Consider the following 17,754-nt stretch of genomic DNA (forward strand, 5'->3'; position numbering starts at 1 on the left):
ATATTGTTTCTGTATTTTTTGCCAATTTAAGTATAGTTAAAAAAATGTTCAATTTCAAAATGTTGTAAAAGAACAAATTACTGTCTATAAAAATACAGATTTTTGATGTGGACATCATTTACAGTTTTGGCCATTTTTTCTTTTTCTTTCTTTTTTCTACATTTTTTCATTTTTTTATCTCATGTTACTAGATATTATCTGTAATTTAATAGAACAGGAAAACGCTGTAAAATAGTTCAATCGTTCATATTTTTAAATTTTAAATAATAAACAAATATCTGTAAAATAATGATATTTATGTGATAAAAAATCATCATTTTACAGGGAATTATATTTTTATTTTATTTTATTTTTAAATCCTTCATATACATAATTGTCATTTCAAACAATAAGAAACATCTGTAAAATAATTACATGTTAGGGAAATTTAAATGCATTTAAAATCTAATAATAATACGGTTAAATGTTATAAAAGAACAAATTATATATTTTTAAATTCTATCAGTTTAATGTGGACATTATTTGAAGTTTTGTCCATTTTAAAAAAAAAATTAATAACGTGGAAATTTACACCTTTTTTCTGTAATTTTGCTATTTATCATCTCTAAATTAACGGGAAAAAAAAGCCTACATATAAATTGTAAACTGCCAAAAAATAAAAATAAAAAAAGAAACAGTAAAAGGTGTTTAAAAAGGAACATTATTTTTTGAGCAGTGTAGGGTTTCTCAAATATATTCTTAAAAGACAAATCTGAGGCTTTAAAGTTGTCCTTCATCCGCTCACATCGCTGGACTGACTCGTTACCTCTTCAGGCTGCCTGTGAGAAACAAACAGACTGACATGAGCGTGACCTTCAGTGTTTCTGTTGAACTGCCTAAATGCTGAAGATGCAACAGATGGAGTATAAAAGGGTGGAGGTACTTTTGGCCAAATGCCTAATTTCAACACTGACCTCGCTTGGGCAACTTTCTTTCCTGTGAGGAAAAGACAAACTGATCACTACTGAGGCGTGTTGCAATGAGATTACACTGAATTCTTAAGTATAGTTGAGAAACACTGACTTTTTCTGTGTTTCATCCAGCAAAAGCAGATGCAGGAGAGGATGGAGAGAGCACCACACCCAGCTACACCCAGCAGCGCCTGTTTGTAGCCTGAGAACAGAGAACACAGTGACTTTAATGTGCTACTTCTGCTTCTGCTGCTGCAACTCTGACTGATTGACTGGAAGTAGAATCCCTGCAGCAGAAAGACAACAAAACCAACCCAGCTGGCAGAGAACGTTCCCACAACATTAGCTAACATTACCTACAAATTCTAAGATTTATTTACTGAAGATGTTTTAGTCGAATGTTCAAAGAATGTTTCAAGATTCAATTTCAACACGGATGATGCTCAGTGATAACAAACAAAGAATGTTCTCAAACCAACGTTCTCAAAATGTTTTCTACATGTTTTCGAGGCCTGTTATGCGACATAATAACAAAAATGGAGCTTTCTGTCTGCAACATTCACAAAATGTTTTCTGAATGTTATCAAGGCCTCAGATGATTTTTTTTAAATGTTCCTGTAATGTCATGAGAACATTCTGCCTGCAATGTTCTGAGAATATTTTGAGGATGTTCTTGAGGGAACTCATTATAGAATCTCTACAACGTTCCCACAATGCTCCACAGTGTCGCATCATAACACAGTTTCCAGCAGTGTTATCGCCAAACATTTTTAGAACATCTTTATTTGTCCCACCTTTAAGAAGAACAATCTGGGCACTAAAAGAAAACATCCTCATGAGAACATTAGCAGAACTTTGCAGAACTTCTTCAGAACATTTAGGGGACATCAAAATACTAGCTGAGGCTACATTAAAAACTTAGAGGTTTGTCCCAGCTGTGATTTTTTTTTTTCCAAAATGTTCTGAAAAACAGTTCTGCAAAGTTTTTGAAATTCTCACATTTTTTTCTTAAATGTACGATATTGTAGTTGTTGGTGGTAACATTGTTTGACCATTAAAATGTTTCCTGAATGTTACATCAAGAATGTTCTTTCTCTGTTATTGTGTAAAATTGTTTAACATTGTTAGAATGTTTTACAGAGAATTGTTTAATAGTGCGTTAACCAACAGCATCCTCAAGAGATCCTCAGCATATCGCAGACAAAATGTTCCAAAATTATCTCCGTAAAACCTTGCAGACATTCTTCAAATGTCAGTTTGAGGACGTTCTGCCTTTGTTATCATGCAACGCAACCTCCAAACATCCTCTGAATGTTGCAGTTGAAGCCTTTAATCTTAGATGAACATGATCTGAAATGATAAATATCTTTAAAAAGTTTCTTTGATCAAGAGATTAAGATTTTTCCTTTAAATCTGGGTTAGAACTTGTCGGTAATGTTAGCTAATGTTGTGGGAATGTTGCCTGTTAGCGGGATAATAATGATCAAGTATATTTAGATATCAAAACTAGTGCTGTAGCATGTTTTACAACAAACACATAAGCACAAGGAAGAAAGGGGGATATAACTTGAAATATATATAGGATTTGCAAAATTTAAGCTTTAAAAAAAAAAAGCAAGGCCTTCAAAATAAAAGCATATTTACTTTCACAAGCAGGTCTCGGGCCGCTCCAGACCCCGGAGACCCCACAGGTAACAGTTGACAGGCCGATCATGAGATGACCCAGTTGGCATTTAAACTGACAGGTTGTGTTGAAGACCTGGTTTCCTCCTGAGCAGCTGAGGTAGCCGTTTTCAGGCTGAGGCAGAGGAGGACATTCCACCGCTGGGGGCACAAAAAAGTTCCACAGGGGCACAGTTATGTAACGTTTTACAATGGAATTCTATTACAAAAACAAAACATTTTTAGAGTGCATATACGCTGATGGATGTATTTTGATCAGCATTTTGAATGTGATCCTCAGTGAGACCTCAGGAAACAAAGGAAACAGATGCGGCGCTCATGATGACCAAGTTAGAATTCTGCGAAAAAGTAAATGTAATGTTCTGAAGAAGAGCAGTATTAGCTGATAAACTGTTTTAGTATTGAGTTGTCCTTTAGATCAACACCTCCAAATGTCATAACGAGGAATATATAGTCCTGAGTAGAAGTTTCCAGACATTTGAAAAGAACATTTATATCCATGACTCCTGTAGCTCATATTTTTCTATAATGGAATTATTAAAATACATCTGTCTGTGTTCCATCCCCAGAACATCACTAATGTGTAGTGTTTATGTCATAGATTTACAATAGGTGTTGGGAAGTATGAAAAAAATATACATACAAACTTTTACCTTCATACTATGAATATTTTCAGACTTACAACCTCATGAAGTACAAAGCGGTCGATTGGAATTTTATGCTTTTTAGTTTTAGTTTTTATTTCTGGCATTTTTAAATGGAGATAGACACATGGAATTTTTACTGACAAAAAACATATTTGAGCTCTGTTAAAAGCTGCAAATTTTTTGCTTTTAAATGGCATTACTTTTTCCCCACAACGTCACAAGTACAGGAGACAGACACATCGGATTTTCAGTGATGAAAAGCATATTTTTCACTAAGCTTGGTTGAAAATTGCGACCAATTTTGCATCTCTTCCAGGTGTCATGATCTGTAACCAGATTAATTTTTTTTAGTTCAATACAATTTCTTCTATAACCAACTTTGAGCGTCACTTTCATGGAATTTATTATAGTTTCAACGAGCAAAGCTGCAACAGTTTGGTATGAAAAAATGTTTAAAAATTTAAAAATGATATTCCCATAAGACTTACAACCAATAATTCAATTAAATTATCTAATTTTTAATCATTTCAGCTCAAAATAAGGCTTAAAACTTGAATGTAATTTACATTTTGAAGGAATGACACCTTACCTGTGCATACTGGGATGCTGGCCGTCCATTGGCCGCTGTGATTACAGCGTATCTGGTCCTCTCCAATGAGCTTGTAGCCTTCGTCACACCGGAACTCACAGGTGGAGTTGTAGCTGTGAAGTCCAGTCGGGTGGCTGCAGTTCATCCTTCCACTGCGGAAGTCAGTCTGGTTCAGAACTGGACACTGTTCAGCTGTGAGAGGCAGTAAAAAGAAATATTTTCCTTTTAACTCGCAAAAAATTGCTGATGAGAAAACAACTACAAATATATAGTTTGATTCATCAGAGAACGAGTTTGTGGCTTGTATTAAGATGATAAAAAATATTGTTAACACTCTACAACAGGATGCACAACAATGTGACATGTTACTGAGGAATGAATAAGAAAAACTAACAGTAAATTGTAAATGAGTGCACTGTAAAGAACTGTTCTGTAGCAAAATGCTGAAAGTCCGGTAGCAAGGGTTCCAGAAAAAATATGTTCACAAATGCTGGTTTGAAAAAACTGCAAAAATATCTGTAAAATAAGCTGATCTAAATAGAGTAAAACAGCAAAAAAAGTTATGGTGTATAGATATTAAATATTATTTAATATTATCTGCTATTTTGGCAAAAACAACGGAAATCTATTAGAAAATGATTTACTATGTTTTAATTTCAAATATACATCACGTTTCTTACAAATGACAGCAAATATCTGTAAAATATTTCAAAGCTGATCTAAATAGAGACAAGCAGTACAATTTTGCTGTGATTTTATTTTATATCATCTGTAATTTAACAAAACAAGGAAAATCTTTTTTTTTTAAATTTTTTTTACCATTTTTCTGTTCCAAAAATACATCATATTTTGTACAAATGACAGTAACCGTCTGTAAGATGACTACTTTTTTGCTAATTTAAACACAACAAAAACGGCGTAAATTTTGTGGTATAATTTTGTAAAGGATGATTAATTGTATAAATACAGATGTTTGATGAACTCTGCCCTCACCTGTTTCACACCTGTCTCCTTTAAAACCAGGTTCACAGAGGCAGGTTGTGCTGTTGATGGTCTCCTGGCATCTTCCTCTTTCACATGACGCTGAATTACACTGAGCTGTGATGAAAAAAATCAACCTTTAATGCGTTCCAAACACCCCTGCTTGTATTCCTTTTGACAGACAGCAGGTAGTTTTTTTAGTTTTAGTTTTACATACCGTGATAACAAACTGCGTATTTTGAATTGGCACATTTCTCGTCGTTCCACTTCCCCCGGTTTGCGTAGCTGTTGACGTAGATCTCTACACAGAACTCCGTGCTGTGGTTGTTGTTGGGCTCGTTAGGCGCCCACGAATGCTCGCCGATCCACGTGCTGTTGTTGCCGATCCAAGTCCACGTTTCATTCTTGTGGGTTTTGGTGATTCCGATCCAGTAATAGGGGCTCTTCTTTCTGTTTGGTAGCTGGGAGACCAGATAGTCGTTCTCCTCCTGGCTCTGGATCACCACCATGTCCGTGAAACTGGTCTGGCACCACTGTCTGGCCATGGTCCAGTTCATGGTTGTTTCTGAGTGGCCATAAGTCCAACCTGAAGTAGTTTCAGCCAAGGAGATACCTAAGAGAAAACACACAGTGGGATAATTACATAGACGCTGTTGTGTTAAACTGATCTGTCCTGCACATTTAGACATCATTTCAAAACTATAGCCCACCGAGAAGAAGGATTAGTGTCCACTTCATCTTCAGAGAACCTTTCCAGAAAAAAAAGGTAGAAATGTGAATATCAAAGAAAATCACCATGACAAATGAGAACAGGAAAAGTCTTCCTTACTGTAATTTGTGTAGAATCTGATGCAAGTTGTCCAGTCGGATCCAACCTAAACGACGGCAGCACGTGTTAGATTGGTGCAACTTGCTCAGCGTCAGGCTTTTATAGTTTCTCTGGCTCTATTCACGCGCACATTACCGAAGAATGCCTGGATGTTTACTGGGCAGAGTGAAAGGATGTGATAAAGGATTTAATGACTCTAACAAACCTATGACGTCTCACCTATGATGGTAAAGGTGGGTTTGGGGGCAAATTTTTATAATTAAAGGAAATGCAAACACTAAAGAAGCATGTAAGTATGCAAGTACTTTTTCTCCAGAATAAATTGGGCAATTCTGACAAAAAATGAAACTGTGAGAGGTTTATAGAGAAATATCACAGTTTGTTGGAGCTTTTTCCAACTCATTGACACTTAAAAATAGTCTCCAACTGCAAACTGTGTTTTATAAGACATCAAAAGACAAAAAAGTTGGAAACTACTGGTTTCATCATTGTCAATGTCTTGTATTTTAACAGCCTATCATACACTGCCTGGCCAAGCGAAAAGTCGCACATTAATATTTTGATGGACTGCCTTTAGATTTGAATATGGCACTCAATTCGCTGTGGCATCATTTCGATAATCTTCTGCAACGTCACAGCATTTATTTCTGTCCAGAGACGCATTCCTTTTTCACCATGATCTTATATTGGTGTTGGGAGAGTTGAGCGCTATGCAAAGTCTTCTCCAGAACATTCCAAAGATTCCCAGTGGAGCTGAGGTCTGGACTCTGTGGAGGTCAATCCATGTGTGAAAATGACGTCTCATGCTCCCTGATCCACTCATTCACAATGTGAGCCCCATGAATCCTGACATCGTCATCTTGGAACGTGCCCATGCCATCAGAGAAGAACATAGATGGAAAGACCTGGTCATTCAGTGTGTTCAGGTAGTTAGCTGACCTCATTCTTTGAGAACATAACGTTGCTGAACCTGGCCAGATCATAACCCTAACCACCACAGGCTGGTAGGCACTAAGCATGATGAGTGCATCACTTCATCTGCCTCTCTTCTTACCCTGATGCCCCCATCACTTCGGAACAGGGTAAATCTGGACTCATCAGACCACATAACCGACCACATTTCTTCCTTGAAGCTGATGGTTCTCCACTATCATTCCAGGTTTTAATAATCCGTTGGACGATTCTTAACCTGAATTTAGTAGTTCCAGAAATGTCCTTAGTTGTTTTCTTTGCTTGATACAGGCCAACAAGTTGACCCTTCTGAGACAGATTAACATCCTTTCCATAACCACAGGATATGTCTTCCAACATGGTTGGTTGAGAAATGAGAAGCTCCTCACTGCATCAGCTAGGGTTAAATAAGTTATTGCTGCTGAAACATATTTATCACAGCAGTAATTATCCAATGGAAGGCTCTTATCTGTCTGCTTAGTTAAATCCAGGTGGTGACTTTTTTTTTGTCCAGGCAGTGTGTTATCCACTGTGTAAAACCTTCATCTTGAGAGTAACTAAACCTGTCAAATGAATAAAGTTGAAGAGGAAGTTCAAAACTTCCCTCCAAACTGTGGTGAAGTGAAAGTATAAAGAAGGGAAGTGTCTTTTCCCATCTTCTGTTTTTAGTGGCACTGCTCCTCTACATTTTGAAATATTAAAGTCAAATAAAGTTTTTATCAGCGTGGAGTTACAAAGACACAAAACCTCATGCTATCACCTTCAGCGTTATGTAAGGCATCACATCTGCTGCTGCTGACACAGAAGATGCTGAATTCGCTGGAAACAAACAATAGCGATGATCCGTAAAACAGGTTACCTCAGCGATTCACTTCTTCCTTCCTTTCTTTCATACCTGTCGCTGTTCTTCACCTTCTCTGCTCTGACCTTTGGAGACGTTCTTCCTGAAAGTCTGAAAAAACAAACAATGTCTTGCAGTGTCAAGGTGAAAGTCACCAAAGTGTGAGAAAACATTGGTGTTGTGCAGATTTGATTGAATGCCGACTGAACTTTTGTACCAGTTTGGGAATACAACTAACAATACACATTCTTCATTTCATAACTCAAGATGCATAAAATTTAATGGGCTCAGACTCAACTTTAATTGCTGTTTTAGCCACGTGACATAATAACAACAACACACAGTTTCACAGGTCTCGGTTCGTAGCATGATTAATATATTTTGTATTTTCACTGGCGTTCAAAAGTTTGGGGTCACCCAGACAATTTCATGTTTTCCATGAAAACACTCACTTTTATTCATGTGCTAACATAATTGCACAAGGGTTTTCTAGTCATTAATTAGCCTTTAGCTAACACAATGTAGCATTAGAACACAGGAGTGATGGTTGCTGGAAATGTTCCTCTGTACCCCTATGGAGATATTCCATTAAAAATCAGCCGTTTCCAGCTAGAATAGTCATTTACCACATTAGCAATATCTACACTGTATTTCTGATTAATTTAATGTTATCTTTATTGAATAAAAACTGCTTTTCTTTCAAAAAGAAGGACATTTCTAAGTGACCCCAAACTTTTGAACAGTAGTGTGCTGCTGCTGGAGTCCTAACAAGAACCAAAAAAGTAGATCACGTCCTTCCAATTTTTAGATCTCCACACTGGCTTCCTGTCTGCCAGAGAATAGATTTTAAAATCCTGCTGATGGTTTATATAGCACTGAATGGTTTAGGCCCATAGCTGATCTGCTGTCACTTTATGAACCATCTCAGCCTCTGAGGTCATCAGGTATTGGTCTGTTTTCAGTCCCTAGAGTTAGAGCTAAACATGGTGAAGCGGCATTTCCTCATTATGCGCCACATATCTGGAACAAACTCCCTGATAGCTGAATGTCTGCTCCATCTCTCATTTCTTTTAAATCAAAGCTCTAGACTTTTCTGTTTGCCACTGCTTTCCTATTATAGCTTGTTTTAAATAAAAATTTGAATTAATTTTTAAAATATATTTCTAATTTTCCTTTTCTTTTCTGTATTTTATTATATTTGTCATTTTAATTGTGCTCTTTTATGCTTGTCTGAATGGTTCCACTGCTCTTAAAGTTTTAATGTAAAGCATATTGAGTTGCCCTCATGTATGAAATGTGCTACACAATTAAAGCTGCCTTTCCTTGCCTTACATATATAGCCTATAAATACATAGCTTTTTTCTTTTATCACTGTCTGACATGAACTCAGACTAAACTTTTCCTATTTTAGGTCAGTTAGGATTACCAAAATTCTTTCTATTTGCTAAATACCACAATAATGAGAGAGAGATTTTTTTTGTTACTTTCTTCAAAGTCAGAAGTTTACATACACTAATATTACTATGCCTTCAAACTATCTGATGGCTTTGCAAGCTTTTGATAGGTTCACTGACAACATGTGAGTTAACTGGAAACACACCTGTGGATGTATTTTAAGGCTAAGACTAAGGTAAGCAGGAAACTAAGTTGAAAACATAAAAGCAAGGTGAACAATAACTAAAATCTATGTGCAATATTGCACAATGTACAATAGCAGCAGCAGCTTTAAAGTGGTCAGTGCAGCAATAAAGAGAGGAATATGCCAAAAGAAAAATTAGGTTTTGAAGTTTTATTCGTTTTGTGTCCATTAGAAAAACCTCCAAGTAGCACAGGTGCACACATAAAACACAACGCTGTGAAATGCTAATAAAAGAAATAAAAAATATGAATAAACATTTAAATCAACGTCTGATAAATAAATAATACATAAATACAACAATCAATAAAATGAAATTATTCACAGTTATGAGCTCACATGGAAATCCACCTACAGCATTTACAGTGACATGAACCTTTCCAGAATGTTCATTAAAGCTATAGAACAATGTGTTCCACATAAAACTCCCCTTGGGAGGAAATGCGTGTTTGAACAACATTACAGAGCAACCAGGCGTCTTTTGAAAAATTACATCAAAACATGATGAGCACTACTGAATGCAAATATATGTAAAGAAAACCTTTCCGATCACACATGACGCATAGCTTTACACTCAGGTAAATTCATATTCATATTGTTCACGTTGCAATGACACACATGCAGTTCTGTTCAAAATATAAAGTCTTCTGAACTGTCTGAAGAAGCTGAGTCTCTAGATGAGGCTGTCGATGCTGTTTCTGTAGCTCTGTGGTGGAATGTCGATGTCGGAGTTGCTGTGAGAAAAAACACGACATGATGAGCACTAAAGTTCAACTTTTTATAAAAAAAAACAAATGTGGGATTTAAGAGAGTTGAATGCTTATCTCACCTGTTCAGCTCAAACTTTGTTGCTTTGCGCTTCAGTCGCTTCAAGATCCACATAGCGAGAGAAAGACCAGACAGTAAAGCAGCTCCTCCTGCAGTCACACCAGTGGTGATCGCAGCGACTTTAGACGAAGAAGCTGCGAGAACAACGTGAAAGGTGAGTATTTTGACCTTTAAAACTCAAATGTTGTAGTTTAATCTGTTGTATTTAAATGTCTCATTAGAATTGTTTGCTTGTTTTACCTTGACAGGTGGGGTTCTGTCCAGTCCAGTTGCCGTGACGATCACAGGTGAGCAGCTCGTGTCCGTCTAGTGTGAAATCTTGATCGCATGTGAAGGAACACTGAGAGTTGAAAACTGGTTCATTGGTGGAACAGTTGATGCGACCGTTTTCAGGAGCTTCAAGGAGTGAGCACCTCACAGCTGTTAAAGAAGAAAGAAGACATTTTATCAGTCAAGATATTATTTTAGTGACATTAAACCACTTCAGAGCAGCATAAATAGTCCAGGTTCTTGTGTTTACCTGTGCAGGTCGGTGCTCTGGAGGTCCACTTGCCCGGATGTGCACACTCCACGCTGAGTTCACCCTGCAGCTCGTGGCCTTCATCACAGCTAAAGGTGCAGACTGTACCGAGTGGATGTGGAGTCCCAGGAGAAACAGGGTAAGACAGAGATGGGCTGCAGCTGATTTGGCCTCTTGTTGGAGTCTCTGGAGCTGGACATGTGATTGCTGCAAAAGAAAATGAAGAAGAACATGAATGAAACATCACGGCGGAGTGAAAAATGTGCAGAGTGAGGATAAAGTGTTGCACATTGAGCTGGTGTGAGAACAGGCTTCCATACCTTTGCAGGTTGGTACGGCTTCAATCCACCGTCCATCCTCTGAACACTGAGTCATCTGAGCTCCCTGCAGTTCAAATCCTGGTTCACAGCTGAAGCTGCAGGTGGAGTTTGGCCTCAGGTCGGACAAAGGTTCGCTGCACCGAGCGATGAGGTGAGCGTCGAACTCTGGACTCTGGCAAGTGATGGCTAAAACAGGAAAAAGATATATGTTTTAACTTGTCAGAAAACATGAAGAATCTTTTTAATTGTGTAGAAGATGGTTGGATAATTACCTTCACAGCGAGGCACCTGCTGGCTCCACTCAGCCGCTGATGTGCACGTTGCACTGCTCGGTCCCACCAGCTGATATCCGGGTTCACAGGTAAAGCTGCAGGTGTTTCCGTAGCTGAACTTCGTTTCTGTATCATCTCCACATCTGATGACGCCGTTCTCCAGATAATTGAGCTCTGGGCAACGAACAACTGCAGAAAAGAAGTTTTTTGTTAAATCACTGTCATCAAATTTTACCATTTTTTGCTAAAACAATCCTGAACGGTCCTTTTAATCTGCAGAAACTGATCAGTTCGATTTTGTGTGTGTTTTATTTTGCTGGAACCAGCCATCTTTGAAGCTCAGATTTCATCCAAATGCAGTCATTTTTAAGTAATCAGTGTTAGTATTAAGTCTGGACTAAACTATTGAACTTCTCTGTAGCTTTCCCCGTAATTTTAGTTTATTTCTTTTCAATTATATTGCACACTTTAGCTCTTAAAACATAAAACATGTAGGCGTACCTGCACAACGAGGTTGCGAGGCGTTCCAACGACCGGATGCTTCACATTGCAGAGTGTTGGACGTGGAACCAGCCAGTTCATAACCTTCATCACAGGCAAAGACACAGGTGGACCTAAAGCTGGAGGAGCCCAGAGGATCGGAGCAATTCATGGATCCACTCTCAGGTTGAAGCAGCTTCTCGCACTGAATCACTGCAGACAACAGGAAGAATCACATTAGACCACATCCCAACACCGTCATCATAAAGTTTGAAGAACGTTAAAGTGTTCATCATTTATTGATTCAACTCACATTCACACGTCGGAGGCTGCTCGGACCATGTTTTAGAGGCAGTGCACCTCAAAGGGTTTGGCATGCTCAGCTGGTATCCTTCCTCACAGGAATACTGGCACGAGGAGTCGTAGGAGAAGTTTCCATACTTATGGGTGCAGCTGACATTTCCTTTGTCTGGGACGGTTATCTCGTCTTTGTCGCAGTGAACAACTACCAAGAAGAAAAACAGGACAATATTAGATCTCAAGTGACTTCAGAAATGTCCTCTTAACCCAGCAGAACATCTTTTCTTACCGTGCTCACACTTGTCTCCATAAAATCCTTCAAAGCAGTCGCACTTGTGGCTGTTGATGGTCTCCACACAGTCTCCATGGAGACATGAGTCGCTCTGACAGGCAGCTGAGGCAGAAAGAAATCCTTTCATGATTAATAATTAATTTTAAACTGTTAGTTTAACTCTTTGCCAAGAAAACTAAGGCAGGTAAAATGACTCGCTCTATTATCTTAACTCCTAACGTCGACTCACCTGTGTAACACAGAGCGGTCTTCAGTTTGCTGCACCTCTCGTCGTTCCACTTGCCCGCCTGCTGATCTCTCTTAATGTACATCTCCACACAGTCCTCACTCAGTCTGGCAAGACTTGGCCCAGTCTTGCCATTGTTGGGTTCGCCCATCGCCCAGTTGGTTGCTTCTGCAGTCAGCGACTTGTTGGTCCCGACCCAGGTCCAGACGTCGTTGATCTTGCGGATGCCGATCCAGTAATAACCGGATTTCTTTGGCAGCCAGCTGTTGAGATGCTCGATCTCCTCCTGGTTCTGGATGGCCACCATGTCAGTGTAGTGCTCTTTGCACCAGGCTCGAGCATTCCTCCAGTTCATAGTGGTGTTTGAGAAGTAGTAAGACCAGCACTCCACGTTGGTCCACATGCACAGCACTGAGGACAGACAGCAGAGACTCATATTAGATGATGGAGCAGCAAGGATGGATTCATAAACTTCTATCTGGTTCAAAAAGTTAGATTTGCACATTAGGTTTTACTTACTTGAGCAAAGAAAAGTCAAGCAGATCCATGAAGTGGAGCTTTTACATCCACGTGTCTGAAATAGTCCAAACTCCTGTAAAAATTAAATAAAAAGACTGATTAGAATAAATTCATATTATCCATCACTAAACCTGAATTTGCACTGAAGAGAATTACATTCAAATTGATGCCTCACCATATTCATCAGTTTGTGTCTGATATCCTGCAGAAGAAGTAATTCTTCAGTCTCAGTCTGTGCGAGGAAGGAATGATTCTGACTTTTACATGCTGAGGGTCCTGCTTTTATATCTGACTGACCCGGTCCAAGTTTCCTGGAAATTCCATCACAGTTGGGCTTTTCGCTGGAATTCCCCACTTCCACTCCAGTCTGGCCCCTCCCACAGGGGGGCGCAGGAACTTTTCCTTTCTTTTTTTTTGTTCTTGATATGGGACCTAATACGACTTCTACCAGTCCTATCACCATTATTGCATCAAACAGAAATTAATAAATGTATTTACTCAAATATTACATTTAAGAGCTATTCTGAGCAACTTTATTTGCTTGAGTTTTTCCATTTGGTGCTACTTTATTCTAGTGCTCCGTTACTTTTCATGGAAAATACTGCATACTCAACTTTATACATGATGACTACCTTGACTACTACAGCTAGCTACTAATTATAAGATTTCTTTCTTAGTTTAAGATGTGGAATTTCATCCAAAATGTTTCATGCAAAATATTTAATGAATATAGAAAATATATAAGATATTGTTTTAGACAACCCAAATCAGCAACGTGTAAAGAAATTAACATTAAAATTCTGCTGAAGCATTCAAGTTTCATTAATATTAATAAAGTATATTCTACTCGATAAATACGTTTATTTTTGAAAGTCATATATTATATCTGTACATATATACACACTCATTTAGCTAAAACTTTTGCAGTTTTGCAACAAATCTTACATTTTATAAGTTATAATGTTCTTGATTTTTCAAAACTGATTTGAGAAAGGTGCTGATTTAAACTGAATGGTTATTTTGGAAGATGTTGCCTGTGAAGTTGTTTGACTTAAACTGACAGAGGTTTCTATTATTTTTTCCACTCTATAAACATCAGTGAGGGTCACATAAATTATTCCGTTCAGCAGCAGCAGATAGTGCAGCCTCCAAAGTAAACCAACGGCTCCGGAAACAGTTTTAAAAATGTAATATTATAGCTTTTATGATGGATTTATTGCAGGACTCGTGTTGGACTGTTTTAGTTGCAACAATCTGTGTATACATGCATGGAAATACATGTATTTTTCAGCTAAATGTAGTTAATCTTGTGTGTATTTCTACACCTTAGTGTGCATTTCTTCTAAAGGGTCTCACATAGTTGCATTTGTGTTTTTACACCGCTAATGCTCTGATAGTGGACAAACTTCTGCAAAACCTGGTGAATGATGTTGCAAATCCAAAACAAACTTCATTATATAAGTAACTAGAATTTTCCTGGTAACCACATCGGCACAAAACACACATTCAGATGCACGTATGAAGTAAAAAAAAAAAAAAAAACACAGGAAAATTAGTGAAATCCTGTGAGCTGATAAGACACACAGATGTTAGGGTGCCACTGATTCTTAATCGGATTTGGACTTTTTTGGTGATTTTCCCACTAATTAGAGCAAACAGTCTTATCTTTGGCAGCTTCTTTATGTCTGCACTTGAGTTATGAGTAATGTGCAGCAGCTGGAGTCTAAACTTCATGAGTCTGTGCCGTGATTCATCCATATTGGTGGTAGTACAAAATGTGCCAAAGGACAATGCATAGACTGGAACATGGTCGAAAAAAATGAATTGACATGTCCTGTCAAAGGATGTGTTCATCAAAGGAAAGATGGAGAAGACAAAAGCATGCATTGGCCGCTAACAAACACCTTTTAGTGAGGGTCTGGGGACGGGAAATGTGTGATGTGGGAGCGGAGGCGCCTGCTGCCTGTCTGACTTTCTAGAAGTGACAGTTCACATCCTTCCTCTCTGATCCGAAGCACCGGGTAGTAGCAGACACCCTGAATCTCCACCTCTTCCCCAGAAGAGTAATATAAACTCTCTAATTAACTACTACAATAGATTCTACAATACAATAGATTCCCCCTGGGGTCACTCTTACTTTGAGATTCATAAGAACATCAAAAGCTGGTGCTTATTTTGCATGTTTTCACTTTATTCAGGTAATATTTTACCCTCTGCTATGACCACCCAGATCCCAAATGTCCTTTTTTCCCCTTTTTCCTCAAGAAAGACAGCACGCTCTTAGGCGCAGCAGTCAGAGCTGCTATTGGCAGGGCAGCTCGAATGAAATTTAATTGTATATGAAAGTGTGCAATGACAAATAAAGTGATCTGTAATAGTACTGCAACTGTGAGGTTACTGTCACTTTAACAGACCTGTGAAGGATTTTGTTTTCAGCGCAAAAGGCTGCATATCTAATCACAACAGAAAGTCAAGGCATTTACTGTAACTGCCCTGTTTCATTTCTAACACAAGTGCATGTGACTCACAAACTTTCTGTTTGACCTCAGACTAAAGCTGCAGTATGATTTACGGATGTTTATCCAAGCAGTGACCATTTGCCAAATACGGATTGTTTCTTGTTAAACTCCTATTGCTTTCTGTCTCCTGCAGCTTTTTATCCGTGTTTAACAGTCTAGAATAGATGGCCATTGTTACAAACAGTTTAGAAGACGCTACAATATCTGGGGGATATCAGTATTTTCAGTACCAGTAGTTTTTACACATGGACACGTGCTATAATAATGTTTTTCCACATGTAGAATAAACCGGTGCAATATTTTTATTTTCTTCATTCTCAGCAATATGTAGATTTTCCAGATAAATAAGAATCTGCACAATATCAACATTACTTGTGCAGATTTCTTTGTTATTTGTATTCTTTTTTTTCTTTTTTTACTCAGGTCCACTACATTTTTGCACAGTCCACTGTAATGCTGCCACACTTCACACTTTTCAGGAGATGTAGACTATGGTAAAAGGAAGAGCTGATTTAATTTTGGTGGCAATCCGGAAAGGGTCCTGGATTCTGTTTTTTTAGTATGTGGTCCAAAATATGACAAAAACATCATAGGTTAGTATGTCGTCCAACAAATTGGAGCAAGGTGTTCAGATAGCTCAACTGGTTAAGAAGGTGATTCGTAAACAGAACTGTTTCAGAGATGCAGGTTTGATTCCAGCTCATGATCCTTTACTGCATGGGTTTCCTGTTTTCCTCTTTCTATCCTTGATGGAGGTCTGCACTCTCTGAGTGCTTTTCTAGTCTTTCTAATGTTTTAGCTTTGTGCGGTTCATATGTCTATTATTTTTAATAATCTTTGGAATCTAGATTGTAATTAGCATGACTTACAGATTGGTTTTATGTGTAACATGAACAAATCTCTTTTGGAATTATCTTTAGAGCTATAATCTTTAAAATACAACATCAATGAATGAACTCAAGTTATTTTGATTCATTTCAGTCACACTATAGAGGCTCCTGTCATTTTTGGGACAACTGATAAACTGCATTGTATGACTAAAAGTGGTTCTTTAAAGCTATTTAAACAAGTAAAACAACTGGATTTAGTTGTAATCTGGTGGGAAACAGCACAGAAACATGAGGGTAACTGTTCACACGGACAGCAGTCAGTTTTTTGGCAGTGATCCATTTTTGACACCAGTTAAGGAGGTCATCCACTAAACAGAAGTTTAAGCATCAATAAGAAGAACATCCATCCTGCTGTCTTCTGAAGTGCCCACGGACCACAAACTAACCCTAACCTCCCTGATGGACTCCGGCGGAAAATCATCCTCTGGCTGTAGGAAATGACAAATCAAGAAGACATCAAATAAACTCAGATCAAGTATATTGTTAGAGCCCTTCAAAAGAACATGAGCAAAGCGCTGCACGTGTTATCGGTCAGGAAGTTTTAAAAAAAAGTGAAAGTAAGACAGCAAAGGCAAGAGAGGACAAACACTTACGAATTTGTAAAAGATAAAATCTAAAATACTTAAAATGAAGACCATTAAGCACCACCAAAAGCCACAAAAATGTGTATATCTTGAGATTTTTCTTGAAGATATCAATGAAAGGAATTTTTGATTACAAGACAAGCTTTGGACAAGTTTGCTCCAAAGTTGAGGAATCTTTTAAGGTTCCTCACTACTGCCACAGTGGAAAAAGCTTTTGTGCTTAAAATGATTTCGATCAACCTCCACTTTGAGCTCTTATTGTTGACAGTAGAGATGTAGACCTTGTTGATTTTTACTTTTTAAATATCATAGACGCTTGTAAATAAAGTAATAATGGATAGGTCCTGATAAGTCTTCAGCGGTGGATTTGTAGTAGGATCCCAATCATGGGATCATCAGCAGCTGATGTAGTGTTCGCTTGTTGTCATAGTTACAGTAGGTCGCGCCACTATCAGGGGATGATACAGAAATCTCTAACAAATCCATGGATCCAGACTATGAGTCGCATCACTGCCAAAATCTAATCAGGTGGTCCTTGTGTCATTTCTGACTTCCCCTGAAAATTCCATCCAAATCTGTTTGTCTGTTTTTTTTTTGTTTGTTTTTTTTGATCAGGCTGCACAGTGGGCTAGTGGTTAGCACTTTCGCCTTGCAGTAAGAAAATCCTTGGTTTGAATCCTGGGGTGGGCCTGGGATCTTTCTGCATGGAGTTTGCATGTTCTCCCTGAGCATGCGTGGGTTTTCTCCGGGTACTCCGGCTTCCTCCCACAGTCCAAAAATATGCTGAGGTTAATTGGTTACTCTAAATTGCCCGTAGGTGTGAATGTGATTGTGTGTCTGTAAATGTAGCCTTGCGACAGACTGGCGACCTGTCCAGGGTGTCCCCTGCCTTCGCCC

General features: G+C 38.3%; 2 protein-coding genes across 2 annotated transcripts; both read right to left on the bottom strand.

The window, feature by feature from the left end:
* Positions 1-801: 801 nt before the first annotated feature.
* On the bottom strand, positions 802-6,554 carry LOC110957652 (L-selectin). The gene is made up of 6 exons (XM_051947679.1): positions 6,551-6,554; positions 5,068-5,463; positions 4,863-4,967; positions 3,870-4,061; positions 2,595-2,774; positions 802-818 (listed from the first exon to the last, which is right to left on the bottom strand). The coding sequence occupies exons 1-6, from the start codon at positions 6,552-6,554 to the stop codon at positions 802-804; spliced, it is 894 nt and encodes a 297-aa protein (XP_051803639.1).
* Positions 6,555-9,245: 2,691 nt separating this feature from the next.
* On the bottom strand, positions 9,246-13,125 carry LOC110957676 (E-selectin). Its single transcript, XM_051946570.1, has 12 exons — positions 13,040-13,125; positions 12,865-12,937; positions 12,349-12,756; positions 12,117-12,221; positions 11,841-12,032; positions 11,549-11,740; positions 11,048-11,236; positions 10,776-10,961; positions 10,456-10,662; positions 10,176-10,355; positions 9,937-10,069; positions 9,246-9,841 (listed from the first exon to the last, which is right to left on the bottom strand). The coding sequence occupies exons 1-12, from the start codon at positions 13,046-13,048 to the stop codon at positions 9,781-9,783; spliced, it is 1,935 nt and encodes a 644-aa protein (XP_051802530.1). The 5' UTR covers positions 13,049-13,125; the 3' UTR covers positions 9,246-9,780.
* Positions 13,126-17,754: the final 4,629 nt, after the last annotated feature.

This window comes from Acanthochromis polyacanthus, chromosome 4 (genome assembly GCF_021347895.1).
Source record: "Acanthochromis polyacanthus isolate Apoly-LR-REF ecotype Palm Island chromosome 4, KAUST_Apoly_ChrSc, whole genome shotgun sequence".
Lineage (NCBI taxonomy): Eukaryota > Metazoa > Chordata > Actinopteri > Pomacentridae > Acanthochromis > Acanthochromis polyacanthus.